Genomic DNA, 27,820 nt, shown 5'->3' with positions numbered 1-27,820 from the left:
TTTCATCGAAAAAAAGACAAATCTCAGTGTCTATGAGTTTGTTTGGATGCTAAAAGTTCAATGAAGATGTTTTGAGTCTCTAATCATGTTGAAAAAAATGGATTAGAGTTCGAAAAGTGTTTGATTTGATTTTTAGTTTTAGGCTAATCAAAGTGTGTTTTGGCCTTGAAAATAGGGTTAAGGAGGTTTTTTAGGTGAAAATGTCGAAAATTAGGTTTTAGAGGTTCAAAAACTCGGATCAGATCATCAAAGGTAATAAAAAATTGTCACAATTGATGTCGGATCATCTGGTTCTTTAAAAGAATGAAAAACCAGGTGCCAAGCTCTTCCTTGTCAGGCCTAGATGCATATGACCTTTTTTTTTTTTTAAAGAATACTGCAATTGAGCTTGATGCTTTTAGCTAGATAAATACAATGATATTTTTAAAAAAATCATTCAATTATGCAATGGTTTTTTTAAATAAGATTAGTGCTTTTTATAGTATGATTATATAAGAAACTTTATGAGCAATATTTTCAAAAAAATTGCTCATGAATATTTGATTACAATAAAATATAATTTTGGTTATTGTTTTATTGATTTCTTATATTATTTTCCCAAGTTAATTATTCATTTATTTTTTCATACAATCATATAAAAATAGTTGAAAAATTACTTTTCATTTCATGCTTTTAATACAAAAAGTCCTTTTTTTTTCTTGTCAAGATAGAAAAAGAAACAAATGAATAACAATGAGGAAGTCTTGGCTAAAAAAATACATTTTTTCTCTTGAATTTAAATCATTTGATTTTTAATGAATATTTATTTTGATTTCTTTAAGTTTTTATTTAAATATCCATATTGTTAATAAAAAAAGTTATGGTTTTATCAAGATAAAATAAATAAATAAATAAGAAAATTTATTTTTTTATAAAAGAAATACAATCTTACTCGAGAATTTAAATAATTGAATTTATTATGAGATGTTAGGGTGGGCAGACACTAAGATGGAATAGGACCGCCAATATGTCTAATGTCCCTGTTGCAATATGATGAGAGGCTATTCCTCCCAGAACAAAAAGATATTTAAATAATTGAATTTATTATGAGTATTCAATTTAATAAATATATAATTAAATAAAAATAAGTTTTTAGAATGATCTCAGAACATCACTCGGGCAGAAAAAAGTAGTGAATGCTAAATGAATTGTACCCATATCTTATCGAATTGCAAAAAGATTGTATTTGTCAAAGAATTATCTTAACCCAATAACTTAAACTATTAGGTGAGGTCCTATAATATAATTTCTATTATTCTCTAACACACCCCCTCAGGTGAAACTTGCACATGCCCACACTATATTGTGCTTAATTTTTTATCAAATAAATGAGGATGGTGAGATTCGAACTCGTGACCGCTTGGTCATCAAGACTCTGATACCATATCAAAGAACCATCTCACTGATGACCATTTTTTCTTTTCCCCCCTTTATTTCTCTCTTCTATCCTGATAACTACATTATGATCCTTATTGTTATTTTTTTTTAAATTCAGATCTTTTAGTTTTGATTGCTGTTTTTTAGTCATTTTTTTCTTTTGTTGAAGTTTTATTTTTTTTCAATTTAACTTTTGATTTTTAATTTGTATATATAAGGTATTTCAATTTGGTCCTTCTACTTTTAATTTCTTATTTTTTTCTTTTTTCTTTTGTTAAGGTTTTTATATCTTTCAATTTTATCCTTCAAATCAAGTTTATGATTTTTGTTTTTTCAATGCTAATAATGATTTCAATTTGATCCATTTTTTTTATTTGTGTATTCCAATTTATCTCTGGATATTAGGTTTTAACTTGTGTGTCTTGAAATACTTTTTTCAATATTTTTTCCATTATGTATGTAAATTGGACCTCATAATATAACACTGAGATACTCTAATATTGAGAATTTTAATACTAATAATAAAACCAAAACATTAGCTTAAACGATTTTAACAACATTGTTGTTTAATTATAAAACTGAAAACAAAATTAATCACCATGTATATGAATATCTTAAGTAATTAAGAGAACAAATTTTTCATGTAGCAATTAGAAAGTCTTGTTGCACCAATTAATTTTTATTAAAATTAATTTCAGCACTTTCTAGTCTAGTTAACCACTATTTAATGTAATTGTGCTATGATATGGGTAGGATTTAAATTTAATTTGTAATGTAAAAGAAGAAGGCACAAACATTATGGATGTGTTTTTCAGTATGATAAAATTTATTAATTGAAAACTAAAATGATAATGTCTATAATTTATAAAATATATTGTAAAATATGTGGAAAAAATATAAGAAGAGTTGTTAATGCTAATTAAAGACTAAAGTAGGAAGTTGTTCTTTATTATAAGAAGCAAAAGATAGATGAACATGTAAATATTTAATTTCATGTTTATGGAATTTTTTTAATTTTTTATTCAATTATAAAATAATTTAAATGGATATTTGTGAGAAAGACAGATTTGAATTCAAGAGAAAAATTTTTTTTTTAGTCAAAATTATATATATTTTTATTAGCATACTGTTTTTATTTTAAAAGAAACATTTCTCTCTTATTAGTAATATATTTGTTGAATCAAAATTTCTTTTCTTATTCATGCATTGTTTCTGAGAAAAATATTGTTTATAAAATTAAAACTTATTATAATTTTAAAAGCAAGCTTCAATAAAAAAAAGCATAAATCAAAAACTTCTATGCAAATTTGTAAAAAATATAAGAATAATAAATGCGAGAAAATTTATGTAAGAAATTTACAATAAAAAAATAGATATTTTATTCATATTGAATGTTAATGAGAATTTTGTTTTCAATAAAAAAAAGCATATTAGGTTTATTTATAATTATTTTTATGGTAATTGTTTATATTATTTGAAGACTATGACAAAATTATTTAAATCCTATTCTAATAAATTTATTCAAAGTGAATGTTATTATAATATTAAAAAAAATCAAACAAAAAAAATTCAAAGGCCATTTAAAAAACAAATTAAGTAAAGTGTGCTTAAGTTGGAGGATAAGTATGTATGTCTAGCCTAAAATTATAAAGTATGGTGGGCTTGAAAGTTAGGTTAGGCTCAAACATTTAATTTTTTTTATTTTAAAAAAAGATATGTGTCCAACCTTAAATATAATATTTTCAAAATAACATGAATGATGTATCATTTTGCTTGAGCAAACGACACATGTCCACCTGCAACATTTGTTAGGATAAAAGTTATTGGATTCTGAAAATCAATTTTAACCTGAAAACATGGTAAAACTTTATGGACCTCTCAAACCCAATTTTAAACCATAAAACACCTTTTAATTGGATAAGAAACTCAAAATCAAATCATATTAAAAACTTTTGTTGAGTTATGATCTACCTTGTTGGGAATTATTGAAGATATCAACCACCTCCATTGAATTCATCTTTTAAAAATGAATCTATATACACCAATATCATAATTACTTGTGGATGAAATTTGACTATTTGAGAGCTTTTGTTTTTCTTTTTTGATGATTTGTTTCTCTCATTTAGAGACATCTAAATACTAAAATGTAAAACATGCAACATGCAATTATATTGTTTGTTTCTCTTAATAACATGCAATTATATTGTTTAAAGATCTAATTGTAAAAAACTAAAAAAATAGGGATTGAATTTTAAAAGTTAAAAATTAAGGGACCAAATTGAACTCTTTCATTCCATTTGAACAATATAAGCATGATGAGGTTATATTATTTTTTAAATGTTGTTTTTGGTTCTAATATTTTGAGTTTTTTAAAAACAACCTAAAATTCAATATTGTAAAGTTGGTCTTTAATTTAATGTTGGATTATTAAATAATGTATTAGGAATGCAATAACATGCAAATTGAAATATGTAACATCATATAGAATCATGTAAACATAAGTTGCAAGGAATTAATTGAAAAGCTATAAGTTAACAAAGTCTAATTATCAATAAAGCCTTAAGATTGTTGTCTGAATTATACTAGATGAATGAGACAATTGAGCTTGTATATTTTGTTTATAATCATGTATTATTATAAGAACATGGTAAACTTGCAATCATTACAAAATGACAACATGCTTACTAAAAGAATATATAAACTTGGTCCAAAAAAAATTTTAATATGGTTTATATATTTTGGATTGTTTTGATATGTTGATGTCAAAAATAATTTTTAAAAAATGAAAAAAATCATTGGCATGCATTTTGGTACGAAAAGTTATTTGAAAAGCAACCGCTACCACATTGCCAAATACATTGTAAATCAAGCCTTGGTTTGACCTTCTGGCGCAGAGGTCCTTGAAAGAATCGTAAGTGCCCTGAAATTGGTTTAATCCTCCTAGGCACCCCATTACCAGTTATGGACTAAACCCTTGGTGCCATGAACCTAGTCTTAATCGCACCTTGAGCGTCTCGAACTAAGTCTTGGATCAACTCTCGGTCGTACGTTTAGAGTTAGTCTCACACAGAATCACACGTGTTTCATATTAGGTTTTGGTCTGAATCCTAACATTTCTAACCACATCTCAACCCGAATTTCAAACACTTCAAAATAAGTCCCGGTTAAAACCCTTAGTATAATTAATCCATTTCCATTTTCCTTACTCTTAGAATACATTTGGGAATGCGGTGCAAACTGCGTTCCCAAAAAATTCAATTTGTTTTGCTAAAATTTAATATATTTTGTATGTTTTAAATCATTTTGATGTGCTGATGTCAAAAATAATTTTTAAAAAATAAAAAAAAATCATTGGCATGCATTTCGACATGAAAAATTATTTGAAAAGCAACCGCAACCATATTGCCAAATACATTATTATACCTTACTTGACTTTCAAAATATATAAAAGACTATAAAAAACAGTTTCGGAAACTTAGAATTTTTTTTTTTAGCCCCACCAACTCGAATTTCATAAAGTCATATACTTCAAAATTCACTTATCAAGTTTTGATCCGAACAAACATAGTCCGTATAAAAAGACACCATCCACCCCTTAGAGCATTTGTGTCTCCATCCAACCTTTTTCACTTGATATATTTATCTTCACAGCTCCTTATATATCCGATTGAATAAACAACAACATCCACCATCCCCATCTGAACCCTCATTTCTTGACATAAAACAAGGACACTGTACTAACTAATTTATCATACAAAGGGAGTAAGAGAATGAGGAATCTATCCTCAAGGAACTCAACAAGGAGCAGGAATACACCCACACCATGTTGTAGCAAAGTGGGTATAAAGAGGGGGCCGTGGACACCTGAAGAAGATGAGATCTTGGCAAACTACATCAAGAAGGATGGTGAAGGGCGGTGGCGTACACTGCCAAAGCGGGCGGGGCTTCTTAGGTGTGGTAAGAGCTGCCGCCTCCGATGGATGAACTATCTCAGGCCTTCTGTTAAGAGAGGACGTATTGCCCCAGATGAAGAAGATCTCATTCTTAGGCTTCATAGGTTGCTTGGTAACAGGTATATATTTATAATTGGATTTTATGGACTTAATTAGGAATGATGATAATTCTGTTTTTCCCCTATCATCAGCTGGGGAATGTTTATGGAGTAATTAGGTTTGGATGTCATTTATTTTAATTTGTTTGATCGCTTTTTAGGTTTTCACTGTGCTCTACCTCTCCCTCCCTCCCGAAATACCAGCATATATGAGCTTCGAGTTTCAATTAACAAATATTTCAAATTGTTTTCTTCAGAAAAAATAATTCAAATTGTATCAGATCACATATGTAACTTTAAGGCCTTTCCCTCGTAATTAAAGTTTTCATGGTCTCTCCGTATATCCATGTATGGATGTATGCATGTTCTCTCGCACTTCTTTGCCATAGCTTTTCATCTTGATTTTGGATTCTTGAATCTATCAGATTATCGAAAGCTCTAAAACAAAGTTTTATCATAGTGCATCAACTTGTTTGTCAACATTTTACTATGTTGCACCCTCTTCTCTCTCTCACAATAGAGACCAGAAGTACCTTTTGTTCCGAATTTCAAATTAACTTTGAATTTTTTTTTTATAATAATCGAGATAACTTAGATTAATTATAACAACTTGGAATTTGAGAATATGAATCTTCATGTTTTTATTTTTATTTTTTGGATTATCGTGATCTCGTACATTCACTTTTCAGATGGTCTTTGATAGCTGGGAGGATACCAGGACGCACCGATAATGAGATCAAGAATTACTGGAACACCCATCTCAGCAAGAAGCTCATCAGTCAAGGAATCGATCCAAGGACGCACAAGCCTTTATACCCTAACCCCAATTCATCAGAAATTGCCAATATCGCTCCCATCCAAAATTGTATCCTTAATTCTTTTCCACTAGAAGCGAATGGCGGGGTCTATCGAGCTACAGCCACTAGAGAAAATGAGAACTTTACAATGACTAACTTGGATCAGTTTCCAAATCAGGTCATTGATGATGGTGCCAAAAACTGGCCTAGTTGTGATGGTTTTAATAAGGGGTTACAAAGTCATCATGAACAAAACAAAGAGGAAGATTACATTGGAAATGAAAATGAGGACACGTTCTCTTTGTTTCTGGATTCTCTGATCAATGAAAATGTATTTGTGTATCAACAACAACAACAACAGTTACAGCAGCCTAAGATTATTGGACCATCTGGTGAACCTATGATTTCTTCTTCACAGGCTATTCATCATAGCAGCATTTCGGAAGCTGAAGTCGCATATTCCATGGCAGCTTTCGGTGAGAAAGATGGTGTGTTAAATAGTCATGATCTAGCTTGATCCTGAACCACAAGAGTACTGTATAAAGAAAGTCAGATTGGTTTGTTACGACTATAAATACGTGCTAATGTGTGTTATATATGTTGTTCTTGTGAGTGTTGTACTTACATGGAATGGTTGTCCGTTTAAGTTGATGTTTATGTATCACTATACTGTGAAAATTATTGATTGGATTTTTTTTTTGTTCCTTTGGATTCCTATCTCATAGACAACCTAAGGACCTTGTTGTTTTTAAGATTAAACTGTTCTATCTCTAGCAAACACCCTCTTAATTAATCCCTTTTTTTTTTAATTTATGTAAGCTTAGATATGATCGTGACTTGATATAAACATTGTTAATTAACTTTAAGATAGTACCTAGCTATATATAAACGAAGAGGAGATGATTGCTTGCATGCACTTGATACGATGAATATGATATGTAGTAGAAGTCTCTTCATAGAAATGCATGTGCTTCTAGTCACGTAAGAAAACTTTGATTTAACTTACAAAATCTCTCTAGCTTGTTAACTGTTTGTCAAAATTTAAAAACTGTAATTTTTTTTTTCTGTCTGTTGCATATTAGAAAAAACAATTCTCAGGCATAACCGCACAAGGAATGAAGCTTAATTTTTTATATTATTACTATAATTGGATTTATTTTCAATTGTTTTTAGTTTGTTTTAAAATTCATTGTGTTTTCCCTGGCTATTATCTAAATGATTGTTTTATTAATAAATATTATTATAAAAAAGAAACAAAAAGAAAGAACAATCCCCATATTAACATTTTTAGTCAATTTATCAATGCTTTGCTTCCTACTGGTATGCATGTGAAGAAATACTCCATGCATGAATATGGCCCATGATGTGTGCAGAGGTTACATATTGTTACTGTTACACATACGAAAGAAATACTTCCACAAAATCGAGGTCCTTGAAGTTTGTACATAGTACGTGTAGACATAATATAAGTAGGTCAAGTCAAGCCTGGACGATCATAAATTAAACAGTAAAAATGTTATATGAGCTTATGTAATTATGTTATTGAACTTCAGTTGTGGGATCTTAATTATGATCATGATGATCCATAATTATAATTATGATCTTAATTATATGAGCTCATGATGATGATCTTATATGAGCTCCCAGAGTAATGTTGCTGTGCTTGATCAAGGATGTTTGATGCGGTGGAGCATATAATGTGTTTAATTACCTTGTTAAAACTTGAAACTAACACTAAAATTTAGAATATAATTACTATAGAGTATTTCGTTAAAGATAGATCAAAATGGAAAATACTTGGTACGAGTATTTAATGTTAAATCTATTAATAATTAATGACTCTAAATAAATATTAAAAACAATTAACTACACATGCATTTCTATAAATTAACCTATCTATTTATCAACAAATCAAAAATATATTCATAGTTAATTACACATTTCTATAAACAACTTATAGTTATTTCATAGGTCAAATCCATGTTTTTTACAAATCAAAACCTCAAAAGACAAAAAAACACCATAATTATAAGAAAACACTCAAAATATTTATTTATTTTATTAATTCAAGTTTAACTTGTCAAAAAACTATATATACAGCAACACTTTGTATAGAAAGAGAAAACTAGAAAACCCTATTAATATTGAATAAGAAAACAAAAGTAAAAAAACTCTATTTTCTTCAAATACAAACAAGAAAGTCCTAATAATATAAAATACAAAAATAAATATAGAAGCACAAAGAAGAAAGAAACAAAATATGGTTAGGAGTTGAATGGTACTGTGGGGTTTAACACACCATGAGAGGCAGATAAATACTATGCATGTGAGGTTTATACACGTAGTAGGTGGGGGTAAGGGTGCGCCCTAGCTATATATTGAGGTTGATATATATGCATGTTTTATTGCTGTATTAAATTTAACTCCAAAACTCCATGTGTAATCCATCCAATTAAGGGCACAAGCTAGCTAGCCGGTATATCTTTCTACCTTCCTCCTCTGTAATTACTTTCGAAAACTGATTAGTTGAACGCAACAGGAACCAACCAGTCAAGATTTCTACTTAACTAGGTTTCTAGAAAAGAAGATCACTCCCCATATAGGTTTATGTTGCACAATGACAAGAGCAAAAAAGTAAGAAGAAAGACAAGATACAACATAGAAAACATGTCTATGATGCTTCCACGCCGAAGACCAAGCTGGGCCATCCCTTGAGAATGGATGGATTGTATAAAATGTTGAGAGAGAAATGATGGCACACACTACAAATTACTCTGTATGACAGCCTGCTAATCTTATATAGAAATCAGCACACTGATGATCAATCGAGATTTGAGAAAGAAGATAACTCAATTATCATTGTCAAAGCATAAAAATGAAGAACGATATGTCAAGCACAAGTCGATAGAGCAATCATATATATAATTCTGTGCGGAGTACTCACCTAGAAGCATGGAATCTCTCACCTGATCCAGCTAGAAGTACAACAACATGCATAACAACGGCTCTCAATAACATTTCTCCATCCCACTTAGCAAGCTAGGAGCACAAATCTGAGGAAGGAGAATGAAAATTTGAAAACATTCGATAGGAATTACCCAAGAAATCTGAAGCACAGCCAAATATGAATCTAGGGAAAGAGAAGGTAATTTTGTAGTCGTGTGTGAGAGATTTTTTGTATCAGAATCATGTGTTTTTGGTTTTTCAGTGACCAAACGTTCTAACCGCGAAACATATGGACCTACCCTTCTTCTGGACTTTTGCATCATTGTATGTTTCAACCGACCATCTTTTTGACGCTGCTCATTTCCATTAATGAAAAAAAAAAGAGAAAAGCTTTTGAGATATTTTAATTTGTTATAACTCAATTCTAGATTCCCCAGGATTCTTTTATATAAAAAATATTTTTTTTGAAAAATAAAAAAATAAAAAAAATTTAGGGTCACAAATGGACAACCAATTTGAAGGTGACAAAAATAGACTGAAAAAGGATTTACTTGCACACATTGAAAGTTGAGGGACTAAATTGGACTAAATAAAAAAGGTTGGAAACTTAATTGCAGCAATGAAGAGCCTAATTGAAGAAAACAATGAGGACTTGGAATCAAATTGAAGAAAGCTATTGAAGATTAGGGAAGACTTGCAAAATAAATAAGTTCAGGGACTTAATTAAACTTTTGAAGAGCCTAATTGATTTAAACTTGAAGTCAATTTAGCCAAACTTGAAAGAATTAATTAAGTTCAAGAACTTGATTAAACTTTTAAAGGGTTTAATTGATTTAATTAAAGACTTAAATGAAGAAAAATTAAGTTTGAAAACTTAATTCGGGTCAAATTACAAGAATTAGAAGTTTTGAGGACCACTTTTGAATTTTAATAAGTTAATTGGTCAATTTAAGGGTTTAATCGTGAAGAAAATAAAGTTTGAAAGCTAATTAAAGGCTTAATTAAATAAATTCAAAACCAGAACCAAGATGCAAATGACACGTGCATTTAGGGACTGAAATTGATTGAGTTAAGGGTCAAATTAAAATGAATTGAATGTTTAATGGTTGATGGGATCAAACGAATTAAAACATTCGAGAAAAACTTTCTCTACAAAGATCATCTATCCTCATCAAAATTTTATACCCCATTTATCTTGAAGAACTCGCCAACATTTTGTCCCTAGTCAGCCTCCCCTACCTTGACTGATTCAAGCTAATTGAGGATCAATCTTCTAATAAATGAATTTAGAGTTCTAGACCTCTGTTGTTACTCATTTTTGGACCTCACGTGCTGGAGACGGTGTATGCCTCTTTTGAACTGAGTGTAGGAGTTTAACTCATGTTTGCTGAAGATTGACAAAAGCAGAGAAATAATATTTTTTCAAAAAAAACCTGTTTGAGCTATTTTCTGCTCCCTTTATCCTTCCCCTTTGCTACCAAAATCGTCAGGTTTTCTTAGATTAATCAGGAGTCTTCATAATGCTAAATTCGTTTCTTTTTTTTATCTGGCATTTAAGGTTGAATAAATCCCTCATAATTTGCACTAAAAAATGGTTCTGCTGCCATCGTAATTTTTTGTTCCAAATTAGGCTCTGATTCTAACTTGGTTTTGTACGATATCTGACTATCCTAGCTATATTCTGTCACTCATGACATGTTGAAAAATTAACATACACCTTTATTGAGTCCTAGGGATCACTGATCTTAGGGCAGACTCTCAGTCAGATTTGGATGCTCGGCATTGTCACATCAAGAACCTTTTTGACCAACTAGATTATTGCCAGATTCTGTTCTTTAAAATGATTTTATCTCAATTTCGAATCCTTCATCAAAGTTGTAGTCCTGGACGCGTAGATAAATTTGGGATTTTGAATCGCTTGATTTCAATATCAGAAGCTTAAGATATTCCCGTTTGAATATCTAGTGTGAAAGCAGGGATTCCTGCCGCGAGAAGGATCTTGACCCGAGTTTTGCACTAAAAACTCTATTTCTGTTACAAATTTTGATGATTTGTTCTTAGTTCATACTCTCAGTCATATCGAGATTCTCGGCATTCTCAGTTTCTGAATTAGATTAGGAGACCCTTTTTGATCAACCAGATTACTGCCGGATTCTGTTCTTTAAAACAATTTTATCTCAATTCGACTCCTTCATAAAAGTTGTAGTCCTGGATGCGTAGATAAATTTAGGCTTTTGAATCGCTTGATTTCGATATCAGAAGCTCAAGATATTCCCATTTGAATATCTAGTGTGAAAGTAGGGATTCTTACCGCGAGAAGGATCCTGACCCGAGTTTTGCACTAAAAAACTCTATTTCCATCACAAATTTTGATGATTTGTTCTTAGGTCATACTCTCAGTCATATCAGGATTCTAGGCATTGTTAGTTTCTAAATTAGACCCGGAGATCCTTTTTGACCAACCAGATTACTGCTAAATTCTGTTCTCTAAAATGATTTTATCTCACTTCGACTCCTTCATCAAATTTGTAGTTTGGGACACGTAGATGAATTTGGGCTTTTGAATTTCTTGATTTTGATATCACAAGCTCAAGATATTCCTGTTTGAAATCTAGCATGAAAACATAAAATCCTGTCGCGAGAAGGTTTCCAGCTGAGTTTGGTTGCAATTCTGTTATTCAAAACGAATTTATCTCACTTTGAATCCTTCATAAAAGTTATAGTCCGGGACACGTAGATGAATTTGGGCTTTTGAATCGCTTGATTTCAATATCAAAATCTCAAGATATTCCTGTTTGAATATCTAGTGTGAAAGTAGGGATTCCTGGCCGCGAGAAGGATTTTTGCCCAAGTTCGCGGGACTGATTCGAAGGATTTTTTTTGGACCAAAGACTGAATCGAAAAGTGCTAAAATGAGGGATTGAATTAAAGAAGGATATTGAAAGCTGGAGAGGGGGGCTGGATCATCATAAATGACATGATTTTTACCACACCGAATAAGGAAAATAAGACTTTGCAGCATGCACCTTTACCCATTTGATTTCTTTCCTTTTTTCTCTGCAAATTCCTGCTGTTTTCCTTTATCATCACGCCTGATTTTTGGAGCTGCAACCATGCTTTTATTGCCTCATTTCAAAAGGAGCAGTTGGTCTTATGGAAGGAAAGAAAGAAGCCACACCATCCTCTAAAAAATTAGAGAGAAATCAGACATCAGAATCAGAATATTTAAGTTTCTTTCTTGTGTTTTTTTTACTGCAAATCAGTAGGGATTTGCATCCTAGAATTAATGCATTGAATCTTTCCTAAATAGAGATATATTTAGACTATATATAAGCCCTTCTAATGACCTAACGGGGGCATAAAAAAAGAGATAAAAAGAAGAGAAAACCAGAGAGAAAGGAGCAAAAAAAAAACGGCAAAGAGAAAGACAAGAAAAATGCAAGAGAGGTAGAGTAAAAAAAGGGCAGTAAATAGATGGAGTTTCTTTCTTGCATTCTGGTGTTATTGTGAGGAAAGAGGAGAGAAAAAAAGACAAGATGGAGAGGGAGCTTTGTTGCTAAACCTTGACAGCAACATTCACTTGGTTTTATTTCATCTTCTGCAAAAAAAAAAGTGAGACCTGCAGGTAAGTCTTAACTTTCTCCTCCCTTGCTGCCTTTAAATCTTTTGTGTTGATGTTTTAAAAACCTGTTTTGTCTTTGCTTTGCACATTCATTTTCAATTTTAGACTATACAATGGACGCTTGCCTTTTGTTGTTCCTGCCGTGGCTTTGAGTTTTAGATGGGTGATTATGTAAAGAGTTGGCGGGTTTCTTTTTTTTTCCCTTCTTTCGCTGGTTCATAATTAAGGAACTGTGGAAGGGGGCTGTTGTTTCTTCATCATCAGCTCCCTTTTTCTGTTCGTGTTCCTCCATGCTCTTTGATTGAAATAGCCGGCTAGGTTTGCTTTGGTTTTAGTCTGTGATATATATGTGTTATAAAAGCATGCCGTCCCAAGCTCTTCCTTTTTGTATGAAAATAGCATGGCAGTTTCTTCCGGATTGGTAAAAGAAAATAGGTGTTTTACTCCCTGGTGATGAGAAACTGTGAGCTTTTAAAGTCTCCACCATCCCTTTCTCCCGTCGCTCAAACGTTCTCTTGCAATGGAACGCTATATAGAAACAAATGTTTAGGTGCAGAAAAGAGAGTTTTGAAAAAAAACATGAGGGAGGGTCTCTTTCTTCAGTTAAGGATTCCTTTTTTTTTCCCTGCAGATTCTGGGTTCACACGTTCTTCTTTGTTTTTTTTTTGAGTTTGCAGGGGGGTTCACGGTTCATGTTGTAATTTTTTGTTAGCTTCAGGACTTTTTTTTTTTTTTAATGTTTTGTGCACACTAACTTGTGTTTTAAATTGGTGTGCCGAACCTTGTTTATTTGAGATTAATTGTTTTAAGCTTCTTGTGAATTTTGAAATAGGTGAATATTTTTCGTGATGTTTGCGTTTTGACAAAAAATATATATAAAAAATGTTTTCTTGTGTGCTGCATACGGCCAATACCCTAACATGTTTTGAACGCTTTTTTTTATATAAAAAATATTGGAAGTTTTGAAAATGTGTTTTCGCATGGATTTCTTAAACACAATTTTTTTTTATTTTCTTGCATTTCTGGATTTTACAACATGTTTGTAAAACTCTAAAAGGTATTGGTCAATATTTCAAAAAATATAAAAATCTCATTTTGGGGGGAATTCATCTATTATTCACCGCTAATGTTTGGATAAAGAAATCATTAAAGGACAAATATCCAAAATATTATTGGAAATAATTTATTATTATTCACTCTTAATATTTGGATAAAGAAACCCTGAGTGGTAAATATCCAAAATAATTTTCTAGGAATAATAAATCTGCACACATCCTTGAAAGAAGCCTTGATTATAATCGAGGACATTTCAATTTTTTTTACTCCACGGTTTACGAGCCATGAGAGTATAAAACACTAAGACAAAAAATAGGTTTTTTTTAAAGAACCCTAGATTTCTAAATTTTTATCCCTCCTCCTTGCGATTTACGAGTTGCAAACTCTTGAAATACTAAGGGAAAAATGAGCTTTCGAAGCACATGGAATCTCCTTGGATTTCTATTTTAATAAATTTAGTTTGAATCAAACCTAGGAAAACTGATGGGATTAGAAAACACTAACACCATAGCAATTATAAAGCAAACCAAATACCAAGCAGCTTACCATAGGTAGGGCGTACTAGGGGTGCTAATACCTTCCCTTCACTCAACCAGTCCCTTGCCTTAGAATCTCTGAAAGACCAGTTAGGGTTTCTAGTGACCAAAACACTAGGTGGCGACTTCTTTACACAAAACAAATAACCCGAAATCAATCGAGGGTCGCTGCTCCGCCGCGAGGGTGCGACAGGATGACGACTCCGCTGGGGACTTAGGACTAGGCTTAGTAATTTGTTTGTTTATGCTGTGTTATTGGTTTTTGTTTTCTTATATGAATGATACTTTGTTTAAAAGCTTTAGCATGCATCTTTACATTCTATCATACATGATATAGTCATGCATCACTTTATTATTATTATCTTTTCGAGGGCACACACATTTAACTTTAAGTTAAGTGGGGAACTAGCAGCTTGCCTTATGACTTGAGTCAAGGTTTAAGTTTGTGTAAACCCCAACTCTTTGCTGAGTGTTTAGACTGATAATGATTGGTACACATGTCATCCCACTATCTGTTGAACCCCCATATTGCCTTTACGAGGGCGATCACTGGGACAGCAAGAGACCCTTTTTTAGAGACCAAGTAGTAAACCTACCCTATGTCTCACATAAAGGAACTAGAACATATCCTTAGGGTGTATGCTCCATAATATCTTTTGCATTAAAACAAGTCTAACCCCAAAACATTTTGAATTGCAGGACTTGTGAATGAAATGGCCACCATTGCTAAATTTTCCATCATAGAATATGGGAAAAATTCTAAACTGTCACAATTGACTGAATGAGACTGCCTTAGAAGCGATGCTAAGAAACTGTCACCAATCAAGAACCTGAATTGCATTATGAATGAGGTGAACAAGTTAACGACTCACTTTCAGAATATGGATAAAGATGCATTTTTTAGGAAATACGGACGTTTGATGGAAATTACAAGGGTAAAAGTTTTAAGCCCAGCTGTGCGAGCCATAGTTCATTTTTGGGATCCAGACTGCTGGTGTTTTTCTTTTGGAAGCATATACCTATGTCCCACTATGAAGGAATATGGATGTTGACTGAGTTTCCGAACAATCTGTATCGGATTTATTTGCCTTTGAGATCTGACAAGATCATCCCCGAACTGTCAAAACTGCTTAGAATCTCCAACTTGGAAAAGTTTTTGGAAAAGAATGCTACCGGTCTAAAATGAAGGATGCTAGAAATTGAACAGGAAAAGAAGTCAGGATTGGAAAAAGAGAGATTGATCGCCTTGGGCATATTTGGCCTTGTGTTGTTCCTAAGTCAGACGGGTGTAGTGAGTTTGGAGGCCGCTGCTGCTTATGTAGAGTATGAGAATACACAAATCGATCCAGTGGCTGCTATTTTAGCTTAAACCATCTTGACGCTTAATCATTGTAGGAGGACTGGAAAAGGAGCAATGAGATGCTGCACGCAGTTGTTGTATATCTGGATGGTTAGCCATATCGAAACAAAAAAACCTATTTTCAATAATTTTTGGTGGTTCACCCAAAGACCCCTGAAGTTAGCAGAAGAAGAAGATGTGGAGATCTAGACAACCAAGGTTGGGTTGACAAATTATAAGGTTTGCCCAATAGTGATTTCAAGTGGAGAGCCCCATGGGTAACGACAGTGAAAGTCCTAATGAGTTGTGGACAAAGACATTGGGTGCCATTGGTGGGGATTACAGGCTATGTGAGTTATGCTCCTGCCCTGGTGGTAAGGCAACTTGGGGGTATGCAGTTTGTTCCAAGGACTATGAGAATTGCTCAATTCTTTGGTTTGTTCAAAGATCCCATTGCACAATAATTTTTGGAGATCATCAAACAAGATTGGAAGCATCTGGTTTTGGTTGAGATAGAAGGTTTAAAGGATCCAAGTGCAAGTGAAGGATATGCAAGATGGAGAGACTTCGCAGCTTCAGCCATGCTTTGTGTAGGAGTCAAATCTCCCCAAACTATAGAAGAGCCTATTAAGAGGAAAAGGGTCAATAATGAAGAGGAGTTGAGAAGACAAGTGGAAAAACTTCGGATAGAGTTGAGCAAAAACAGAAAAGACAAGGCAATGTTGGAAGAAATGATGCTAAAATAAGATAAAAGGAGAGCATTTCTAGATGAGCAAATACAATCTTGAGATGCGCGAATAACAAAGCTTGAGTTAAAGCTGGGTGAGGAGAAGATTGCTAGGGAAAGAAGTGAGAAGGAGCTAAGAGGGATGAGTTTGGATTGGATGCAAAGTTGCTCTGAACTTGAAGCAATGGAGATTGACTTTAACGATTGCCAAGGAAGTGCAGAATATTACCAAGAAAAATTTGCACAAGTCCAGTTCGAACTGATGGATAGGATTGGGAAGTATGAGGATTTGAACAAGAAATATATAGAGTTAGAAAGCCGTTCGATGGGAATTGCAAAAGAAGAAAGTAAAAGGAAAGGTTTTGAGGCTGTTGAAACAGAATTAGCGGTTAAGAAGAATGAGATAAAAGTTATGAGGATAAAACTTGATAAGGAACGTGAAAAGGTGAAGTATTTGGACGAGAAGCTAGCAGTAATGGAAAAACACAAAGATCAAATCGACGCTAACAACGCTGCTTTAAACAGAACCAATATGTTGCTCATAGAAAAGATGACCAAGATAGATGAGCAAATGGACGAAGCTGCTGCATATACTCGGATTATTAGAATCAATGCGCGAAATATGGAAGGGGACATCATTCGCTATCGCTGAAGCCTAGCTGAAACCGATGCCTTTCTAGGGAAGATTGAGAACCGCGGCTTTGCCTTTTTACCTTTGGCTAGAGAGTTTGTGGAGGAAAAGGGATTAATATAATTTGTATTTCCTTTTTATTTATAAATGTAATAAACTTATCAAGCATTAATGAAAAGGGCGTTGACCCATCTTCTTATGCAAAATCTGTCTCTTGGTGAATATGATTCAAGCAAACGACTTGAAAGGCAGTACTCCTAGCAATGTGACAAGAGAACCTATGTTTATAAGGTGGTAGCTATTATTCGTTCATAAGAAGGCTGCATCCATACCCAATATACAAAGCGTTCTCATCACAATCATGCATTTTCTCATACATTTATACACGCATCTGCAGATTAAGAAACATAGGTCCCCCTTCTAAAATCCACAACACTCGACAAAGAAAAAGGATGAAAAATGAAGAAAGGTCACAACCAGAAGCTCAGTACCAAAGAGAGCTTGAAGGAGTTCGGAATGATTTTATCACTTGTTGCAAATTGATCATTGGTTTTCAAAATTATGCAATTTTGAACAATCTTACTCCCAATTTTGTTTTTCTTCTTCAATTAAATCCTTCAATGATTTCTAACTTGGCTATTTGTTTCAAAATCATCATTGAGATTCAAATTTATTTCACTCTAAGCCAAATTAAATCAAATTAAGCCCTTTACTCAATTTCCTTTTCAATTTAAAACATTAAATTGTGGCCCTAAAAATTTCCAAACTTCTTTTTTTTTTGCATGTGATGCTCAATCATTGATCCAATTTCAACCCTAACTATATTTGTTTTTAATTTATATTGTATTGTTTTATGATTTTTTATGATTTATTTTTTGATACATAAAATTAAATAAAATGATGAAAATAACAAAATTATTAAAATTAACTAAATTTACTAAAAAGACATATTTTTAGATTTTTTAAAAATATATAAAAAAATATGGATAAAAAATTAGGTTATGACAATTGTCTTCTCTTTAATGTTATGCATTTGGGGGTGCAAGATGATCTCCTCAAATCAGGCGGCAAGCTGAAAAATATCTGATAAATAAGTTATGATAAGCGACATAAGGGTTGGGCTGTGTAAAATTCCCAATGCTTTGGAAAAAGACTCATACAACAATGTTTACAAAAAATATGATCATAAGTTATTTTTGGTTAGATGTTGTGTTTGATCAATCGATGTTCAAGATAATGTTGGTTGAAAACAAGTTTTAGAATTAATGTAGTAGTGTTTAGAGTTAAAGAAATACATTTTTAAAGTTTTGTGGTTTGTTTGGTTTAACTATTGCATTGCTTGTTTTGTGTTTTTTTTTTTTATGGTTCAAACAAGTTATTATGAGTATGTTTGAGCTAAAATTGTTGAGTTGAGGCCATTATTTTGGGATTTTGGACATTTTTTAAGCTTAAAGTCTTTTCTGGGTTTTTGGGTTAGTGTTCAAAGGATGTCATTTTGACTTCCTTACAAACAAAAGTTTTTTAGCAGAGAATACATGTGTATAGGTCTTATAAAAATTAGTCTTTTAAAAAATAAATTTTAAATTGCATATGGCCGAGTTTCTAAAAAAAAAAATCATGTTTGCATTTTTAATAAAAAAATACGTGAAAAAAAATATGAAAGAAAAAGAGAGAAAAATTTGCATGATTTAGCATTTCTTGAAAAATATCAAAAAAATAAAAATAAAAATTATATTTTGCATGTATCATGAACTTAATAAAAAGTTTATTAAGCCCATGGGAAACTTAGCCTAAATTTTAAAAATATCAAAAAACTAATTTTGCTTATTTTAATTTACGAACTTATACGTAAGATGTAGATAAACCCTTTATCTCTGCTTTTGTATACTTTAATATTTAAGAATTAAAAACTTATACGTAAAACTTATTTCTGGTATTAAAAGAAATAAAAGTAAAAATATAATAAATTATTATTTGACTTTAGGATAGTTAGGGTTGTCTTATAAAGCCATGATTTACCTTACTGAGGTAGATTTGTTTTACCAATAAACAGACCAATGGATAATAAAACACAACGAGGCCTTAGAAATAATCAAGCAAATAAACGTTGTATTTTACCTTAGGTAAGATGTATTACGAGTGATATTGCATTTTCTATATACAACTAGTTCCCTTATTTAGACTTTGAAGACCGATTAAGGTTTCTAGTTATCAAAATATTAGGTGGCGACTTCAAACCTTTTAAATCATAAAAGGATAAGAATTACTTGTTCTTCCCACACACTCAAAGTCCTAATCCAGGAGAAAGATTATTGTGACACCGCACACATGCGATAATATATAACCCTTGCATGATGATGACCCAATATAGCAATTTCAATCCTATATGAACATATTTAATTTCAAACTAATTAACCACATAATGAATTAATGATTTTGTTGCTACTAAATGTAAAATTAATTAAATCATTCCCTACTAAATGTAAAATTTAAAAACTAAAATCAGCATGTCATTTAATTAATGTCAAAGCATGCTATCTTAAAGCAATCAAATTTAGCCTACTAAAAGTAAAATTAAAATATTAAAATTAGTAATTAAAATTAAAGAAAATAAGAAACATATTAAGAGGCTATAACTGCAAGTTGAAAGTAAAATTAAAATATTAAAATTAGTAATTAAAATTAAAGAAAATAAAAAACATATTAAGAGACTATAACTGTAGTGGAAAGGTATTGGGGATCAAATAGGAGGAGAGTTACATATAAAATAAAAATGAGATGTCATTATTTGTTTGAGGTTTCATAAAGTGTACAGAGAGTAGAGAGGCAAAGACTAGAGATGAAGAGTTGGTTATGGATGGTGTAGATCTAGATGATAGAGAGACAAAGACTAACTATAGAGGGTGGCAAGTAGGTGGGGGGAGAATGAGAGACAAAGAGGGTAGTGGGATGCTCTTCGACTGCTTTTGGCTCTGTTATGACCGATTTTAGGGTTTTTTTTTCTATTTATACTTTTTTTTAAATTAGTTTAGTGTTGGTTGAAACGATCTAGTTTAGTTTGATTGAATCTATTTTAGTTTTTTGAAACCGAAACCACAATAAAACTAGCTTGGAATGTTTTGAGAGGTTATTTAAATCAATTTTTTTTTATTGTTTGGTTTAGTTTTTGCTTAATGGATTCTAAACAACCCTACAAGGTAAAAGAGAAAGGGTTTGTTTTCCTAACCCAGTCCATATACTAGAGGGAATTAAAAGCAGGTCTAAACCCAATCCACATAACAAATGGAGCTCAAAATCAGGCCTTAATGCATTCTTTTATAGGCACAAGTACGCAACTCAATGATAATATTGTTGGGTCTAAAACTCAAATTTAGGTTAAGTTTGGGAAAGATTAGCAAAGTGCACCAATATTATTGAGCTTTAAAATGTCAATTTCATCTTTCGTAACACCATACGCATGCATATGAGAAAAGATGGTCCCTAGAGTGATTAGTAGGGCCACAGAAAATAGGTTAGCTTAAGATTAGCATTTCTTATTATCCACTAGAAACGTAAAATTATTTCTTGCTTTATGCCAAAAGCAATGCTAGACAAGAAGCAAGTACTAACCAAGCATTCTTTCATTTGTCTTCTGTGTTCTGCTGAGTCATATTGATCACAATCCACATTATTTTGGCTGATTGACGAGCAATTTCGACCGTGAATCTGGCATTTAGAATTCTATAAGACATGTTAAGGATCTTTCTTTCTAAGGATTGCACGAACATGAAAAACTCGTTTCAAGGACCGTGCACTGTACACACATAAATATTTGCATGTTTCCTCACTAGATGTTAGATAATAAATTGGTCCAAAAAGTAGTTTGACTCAAAGTTAAGAAAGATGGAATAATAAGTTAAACTTAATAATTTTGATAGTCATAGGTGTTTCCATATCAAACGAAGTCCAGGCTAGATGAAAATGAGAACCTGCTTGGTTATAGGGTGAACCAAATGGGTCATAAAGTTTCCATATAAAAAAGATGTTATCTAGAGTACTTGTAAAAGAAAATGCAAGCGAGGCTTGGCAGTTTCAATCGTGCGTCCTCAAAATTTGAAGTAGCTAACAAATGGTAATCTATAACATTCCTTGTATAAATTGAGGACTGAGGAACACAAGAAAAATAACTTCATAAAAATCAACAATTTGCAGGTAGCTAACAAATGGTAATCTGTAATTGCTATGTAATTGAACTAAGTTTTCAGGTTCTTTAAAACCTGTTTATCTGTAATCTTGTAATCTCATAGATGATAATCTGTAGGTATATAATCTGTAGGTAGATAATTTGTAGGTTGATTGTTTGTAGGCGATTATCAGGAAGCTTGTAGGCTTGCAGTTTCCATTATATATATATATATATATATATATATATATATATATATATATATATATATATATATATTAAATTATTGTCTTATAAATATTTTTTTTTTATAATTAATATTATTAGTATTAAAAATACTATTATTTGTATTATAAATATTATTATAGTTAAAATTATTAATATAATACTTATTAAATTAAAAAAAATATTATTAATATTGAAAAATAAAAATAGATTTCATTTGAAGGGTAAAATTAAATATTATTATTATTATTATTAAATTTGAAAAAATATTATTGCTATTGAAGAAAAACTATAAATTTAATTTGAAGGGATTAAAAACTATAAGAACTTGGGTCATGCGAATTTAATATTATTATTAATATTATTATATTCATTAATATTATTAAATTTGAAATAAATATTATTACTATCGAAAAAAATATATAATTGATTTCAAGGGTAAAATCAATTGTTATTATTATTATTATTATTATTAACTTGGATCAGATATCTCCTTCCAGACCCAAGAAACTTGGGGCTGGAAAGGACGTCTTACCCAAGTTGCTTGGGTGTTGCAGGAGCGCAGACCCAAATCTCTTAGGTCTTGAAACCTCGCTTGACCCAAGACTATGTGTCCTACGTAAGGACTCAATTCTCATGGGTCTAGTTCTGCAGACCCCCCTAGAGGACCGGACGCTGCATCCAAGCAAATTGGGTCCTGAAGGGTCTATAGACCTAGCCGTCTAATGGGTCTTGACGCCGGACTTAAGAAAATTAGATCCTGACACCGGACCCATTAGCCTTGGGACCTGATGCCGGACCCAAGCAAATTAGATCCCGGTCAAGACCCAATTCTCTTGGGTGTTGTGCTAGAATCCAATTCTTTTGCGTCCGATGTTAGGAGTCAAGACTAATGAATCCTGCGTTACGATACAATTCTCTTGAGTCTTAGAATTTTATAATATTTTTTTTGTAAAAATAAAAAGTAAGCCTGTGAACCTAACTACTATATCCTAGAACCTAAGCATTCCAAATCAGTCTTGGCCGAACCTTTGTGTGCCCCGTCACAGCTCTTGAATAAACCCTCGGGCACCTCGGAACTGGTCATGGATTGAACCCTGGGCATCCCATCACCGATCACGGACGGGACCTCATGCTTCCCCAAACCTAGGCCTAGCTTGCACCTCAAGCGACCGAAACGAAGTCCTCGATGGAATCCTACTCTTCTAGAATTTGTCTTGGATAGAATCCTAAGCGCCTTATTCCAGGTCCGAGGCCAAGTATTCCTAACCACATCTTGAGTCAAATTTCGGACACTCGGTATAATCGACTGCCATTTCTTAACTCTTAAACCTGACTTGAATTTGAGAATATATAATGATAGTATAAAAAGTAGTACTGAAGACTTTTAAAAGCTCTTTTTTTTTTTTTTTTTATCACCACCTACCCATTCAATTCACGAAGTCATGTGCTTCAAAATTCCCTTCTCAAGTTTTGATCCGAACAAACAAAGCACGCAAAGCTCGTATAAAAAAACAGCACCCACCCCTTAGAGCATCTGTCTCCATCCAACTTTTTCACGAAATATCTTCCTTCACAGTTCCCATATATCCGTTTGAAAAAACAGCAACATCCACCATCCCCATCAAAACCCTCCGTTTTTGACAGATCACAAGGACACTGTACTAACTAATTTATCACACAAAGGGAGTCAGAGGAATGAGGAATCTATCCTCAAGGAACTCAACAAGGAGCAGGAGTACACCCACACCATGTTGTAGCAAGGTAGGTATAAAGAGAGGACCGTGGACACCTGAAGAAGATGAGCTCTTGGCTAACTACATCAAGAACGATGGTGAAGGGCGATGGCGTACACTGCCAAAGCAGGCAGGGCTTCTTAGGTGTGGTAAGAGCTGCCGCCTCCGATGGATGAACTATCTCAGGCCTTCTGTTAAGAGAGGACGTATTGCCCCAGATGAAGAAGATCTCATTCTTAGGCTTCATAGGTTGCTTGGTAACAGGTATATATTTATAAAAGGATTTTATCGAATTAATTAGAATTGGTGATAATTCTTTCTTCTTCTTTTTTCTTCCTATCATGATCAGCTGGGGAAAGTTTATGGAGTAATTAGGTTTCGATGTCATTTATTTTAAATTTGTTTGATCGCTTTTTAGGTTTTCACTGTGCTCTACCTCTCTCTCTCTCCCCTAAAATACCAGGATATATGAGCTTCGAGTTTCAAATAACAAATATTTCAAATTGTTTTCATGGTCTCTCCATATATCCATGTATCATGTATGGATGTATGCATGTACTCATGCACTTAATTGCCATAGCTTTTCATCTTGATTTTGGATTCTTGAATCTATCAGATTATCTGAAGTTCATAAACAAAGCTTCTATCGTAGTGCATCAACTTGTTTGTCAACATTTTACTGTGTTGCACCCCCTTCTTGTTCTCTCAATAGAGAGTAGATGTACTTTTGGGTCTGAATTTCAAATTAACTTAGATTAATTATAATAACTTGGAATCTGAGAATATGAATCTTCATTTTTTTTTGTTATTCCCGTGATCTTGTACACTCACTTTTCAGGTGGTCTTTGATAGCCGGGAGGATACCAGGACGCACAGATAATGAGATCAAGAATTACTGGAACACCCATCTCAGCAAGAAGCTCATTAGTCAAGGAATTGATCCAAGGACCCACAAGCCTTTATACCCTAACCCTAATTCATCAGAGATTGCCAATATTGCTCCCACCCAAAACTCCAACCCTAATTCTTTTCCACTAGAAGAGAATGCCAGGGTCGATCGAGCTACAGCCACTAGAGTAATTGAGAACTTAACAATAACTAACTTGGATCAGTTTCCAAATCAGGTCATTGATGATGGTGCCAAAAACTGGCCTAGTTGTGATGGTTTTAATAAGGGGTTACAAAGTCATCATGAACAAAACAAAGAGGAAGATTACATTGGAAATGAAAATGAGGACACGTTCTCTTTGTTTCTGGATTCTCTGATCAATGAAAATGTATTTGCGTATCAACAACAACAACAGTGTAATATTATTGGACCATCAGGTCAACCTGTGATTTCTTCTTCACAGGCTTTCCATCATGGCAGTATTTGGGAAGCTGAAGTCACATCTTCAATGGCAGCTTTCGGTGAGAAAGATGGTGCGTTAAATAGTGATGATCTAGCTTGATCCTGCAGCAGAAGATTTCTATATATAGAAAATCAGACTGGTTTGTTACGACTATAAATACGTGCTAATTTGTGTTATATATGTTGTTCTTGTGAGTGTTGTACTTACATGGAATGCCTGTACGTTTAAGTTGATGTATATGTATCAGTATCACTATACTGTAAGAACTATTGATTGGTTTTTTTTGTTCCTTTAGATCCTATCTCATAGACAACCAAGGACCTTGTTGTTTTAAGATTAAAGTGTTCTATCTCTAGCAAACACCCTCTTAATTAATCCCTTTAATTTTTTTTTTATGTAAGCTTAGACTTGATCCAAACATTGATAATTAACTTCAGCAATTAAACCTAATTAAGATAGTACCTAGCTATGTATACACGAAGAGGAGATGATGTGCTTGCACCTGATATGATGAATAGGATATGTAGTAGAAGTAGATCTCTACTACTGTTATGCATGTGAAGAAATACTCCATGCATGAATATGGGCCATGATGTGTGCAGAGGTTAAATATTGTTATTGTTACGTATATGAAAGAAATACTTCCACAAAATCGAGGTCCTTGAAGTTTGTACATAGTACGTGTAGACATAATACAAGTAGGTCAAGTCAAGCCCAGACGATCATAAATTAAACAGTAAAAATGTTATATGAGCTTATGTAATTATGTTATTGAACTTCAGTTGTGGGATCTTAATTATGATCACGATGATCCATAATTATAATTATGATCTTAATTATATGAGCGTATGATGATCTTGGTATGAGCTCCCAGAGTAATGTTGCTGTGCTTGATCAAGGATGTTTGATGCGGTGGAGCATATAATGTGTTTAATTACCTTGTTAAAACTTGAAACTAACACTAAAATTTAGAATATAATTATTACATTAATACAATATTTCGTTAAGTTGTATGTTCTCTACTGAAAATATCAAAATGGCAAATACTTGTCACAAGTTAGATCTAAGGTTAAAAAAATAAAATTAACGTTGGGGGAATTAAATTAATGTTATACAACACTTAATTATCTTTTCAACACCTTAAATTTTCTCAATAGAAAAAGAAAACACGTTATAAACCTTAATTACAAATAAAAAAAATAGGATTTCTCAATCTGAGCTTCATGGACAAGGATACGGTGTAGCTTTCTGTACTTTGAGAGAAGCAAAAAGTAGAAAGATACAAAATATGGTTAGGAGCTGAATGTTGTCCTGTTTAACCCACTATGAAAGGCAGGTAAAAGTTATGCATGTGAGCGAGGTTGATACATGTAGGTAGGTGGGGGTATGCATGGTAGCACCACGTTTGACTCATGGATGCACCCTCTCTGTTGAGGTTGCTGCACGTTTTGCTAGTGTATTTAATTTAACTCCATAACTCTATATGTAATCCGATTAATTAAGGCCACTAACCAGCTAGTATATACCGTCCTCTTTCAACCTTTCTCCTCTCGAATTACATGCGACAACGGATCAGTTGATTGCAAGAGGAACCAATCAATCAAGATTTCTAGTTAATTAGGTTTCTAATATAGAAAATCACTCAATACATAGGTTTATGTTGCACAATGACATGAACAAGAGGGAATACAACATAGAAAACATGTCTATGATCGATGCTTCCACGCCCAAGACCAATGAACACCCCCTTGAAGATGGATATATCAAATGGTGAGAGTGAAATGATGGCACATACTATAAACTCTATATGATAGCTTGTTGATCTTAGAAATCAGCACGAACGCTGATATTATATGATCAATTGACATTTGAGAAAGAAGATAACTCAATTTCTATTGTCAAAGCATAAAAATGGAGAACAATATATCAAGCACAAGTCAATAGAGCAATCATATAAATAATTCAGTGCGGAGTACTCACCTAGAAGCATGAAATCTCTCACCTGCTCCAGCTAGTAGTACAGCAACATGCATAATTGCTCTCGATCACACAACATTTCTCCATCCCACAAAGCAAGCCAGGAGCACAAATTTGTGGAAAGAGAATGAAAATTTGAAAAATTTGTTTAGGAATTACCCAAAAAATCCGAAGCACAACCAAATATGATCAATATAGGGAAACAGAACGTAATTTTGTAGTCGTGTGAGAGAGAGATTTTGTGACCACATTCATTTTTTTTGGTTTTTTAATGACCAAACGTTCTAACTGAGAAACATAGCTAATTTGATGGACCTACCCTTCTTTTGGACATGACTTTGTATGTTTCAACCGAGCCTCTTTCGACGCTGCTCATTCCAAGTAAAGAAAAAAAAAAGATAGGCTTTAAGGATATTTTAATGACATAATGAAAATTTTGATGCTGTACTTATATAAACTTATCTCTATTTTAATTTTTTTATTTGAGTGTCTATAATTGTTTTTATTTTTTAATTAGGTTTCTTTATTCTTACTTAGGAGTATGTATTCAGTGGTGTTTTCAGAAATTTTCTTTAACAAATTAAGTCAATAACATCATCTTTTAAAAAATTACATAAATTATTTTAATTTTAATTTTAATTAAAAATCATGTTAATTAAGTCCAGAACAAGTAGATAAACTCAAATATATCATTGCTTGAATAAGACTGTAGCATATAATTTTCATTCAGTAAACATTACAAGTAAATCTTGGATACTATATGATAGATAAACATTACTAAGATATTATTCATGGACTCTAAGGGTGATTATTTTCGGTTCGATTCAGTTTTTATAAAAAAAAGTAACCAAACCGAATTAAAAAAAAAACTAAAACCGAACCGAAACCAGTTCATACCGACCGGTTTCGGTTCGGTTTGGTTTTTTAGGACAAAAACCAATTCAAACCGGTTTGGCTCGTTTTTTTTTATTTTGGCTCAGTTTTTTTCGGTTTGGCTCGGTTTTTTTTCGGTTCTGGCTCGGTTTTTTTCTGATTTTTTTCAGTTTGGGTTCGGTTTGGTTCGGTTTTTTTGGTTTCAGGCTTATAAAACCGAAACCAAACCGAACCGGTCGGTTTTTTCAAAATTTTAATCGGTTTATTTTCAAACTTCAATTTTTTCGGTTATTTTTTTCCGATTTTCTCGGTTTTTCAGTCTTTTTACTCACCCTTAATGGACTCTTTCTAGAATTTGGATTGGGTTTAATTAA

General features: G+C 32.5%; 2 protein-coding genes and 2 long non-coding RNA genes across 5 annotated transcripts; 2 read left to right on the top strand and 2 right to left on the bottom strand.

The window, feature by feature from the left end:
• Positions 1 to 5,021: 5,021 nt before the first annotated feature.
• Positions 5,022 to 6,973, top strand: LOC18104119 (transcription repressor MYB5). Its single transcript, XM_006375828.3, has 2 exons — positions 5,022 to 5,488; positions 6,157 to 6,973. Exons 1-2 carry the CDS (start codon positions 5,187 to 5,189, stop codon positions 6,779 to 6,781), a joined length of 927 nt encoding a protein of 308 aa, XP_006375890.2. The 5' UTR covers positions 5,022 to 5,186; the 3' UTR covers positions 6,782 to 6,973.
• On the bottom strand, positions 6,451 to 9,529 carry LOC112323809 (uncharacterized). The gene is made up of 2 exons (XR_002977276.2): positions 9,209 to 9,529; positions 6,451 to 6,799 (listed from the first exon to the last, which is right to left on the bottom strand). It is a non-coding gene; the product is annotated as an uncharacterized LOC112323809 (long non-coding RNA).
• Positions 9,530 to 22,962: 13,433 nt separating this feature from the next.
• On the top strand, positions 22,963 to 24,971 carry LOC7489662 (transcription repressor MYB5). Its single transcript, XM_002319650.4, has 2 exons — positions 22,963 to 23,508; positions 24,083 to 24,971. The coding sequence occupies exons 1-2, from the start codon at positions 23,207 to 23,209 to the stop codon at positions 24,693 to 24,695; spliced, it is 915 nt and encodes a 304-aa protein (XP_002319686.1). The 5' UTR covers positions 22,963 to 23,206; the 3' UTR covers positions 24,696 to 24,971.
• Positions 24,373 to 26,955, bottom strand: LOC127904228 (uncharacterized). Of its 2 annotated transcripts, none has more exons than XR_008057159.1 (2): positions 26,577 to 26,955; positions 24,373 to 24,713 (listed from the first exon to the last, which is right to left on the bottom strand). It is a non-coding gene; the product is annotated as an uncharacterized LOC127904228 (long non-coding RNA). The 2 variants fall into 2 exon arrangements; XR_008057158.1 differs by having other exon boundaries at positions 24,373 to 24,697.
• Positions 26,956 to 27,820: the final 865 nt, after the last annotated feature.

Source organism: Populus trichocarpa, chromosome 13 (genome assembly GCF_000002775.5).
Source record: "Populus trichocarpa isolate Nisqually-1 chromosome 13, P.trichocarpa_v4.1, whole genome shotgun sequence".
In the NCBI taxonomy this organism is placed as follows: Eukaryota; Viridiplantae; Streptophyta; class Magnoliopsida; order Malpighiales; family Salicaceae; genus Populus; species Populus trichocarpa.
The sequence above is the reverse complement of the archived record's forward strand: the minus strand, read 5'-3'. Positions and strand labels throughout refer to the sequence as shown.

Excerpts from the sequence above, each read along its gene's own strand:
- LOC18104119 (XM_006375828.3), top strand. The coding sequence starts at position 5,187 with ATGAGGAATCTATCCTCAAGGAACTCAACAAGGAGCAGGAATACACCC. Across the intron at positions 5,489-6,156 it reads CATAGGTTGCTTGGTAACAG|ATGGTCTTTGATAGCTGGGA; the intron begins GTATATATTTAT and ends TTCACTTTTCAG.
- LOC7489662 (XM_002319650.4), top strand. The coding sequence starts at position 23,207 with ATGAGGAATCTATCCTCAAGGAACTCAACAAGGAGCAGGAGTACACCC. Across the intron at positions 23,509-24,082 it reads CATAGGTTGCTTGGTAACAG|GTGGTCTTTGATAGCCGGGA; the intron begins GTATATATTTAT and ends CTCACTTTTCAG.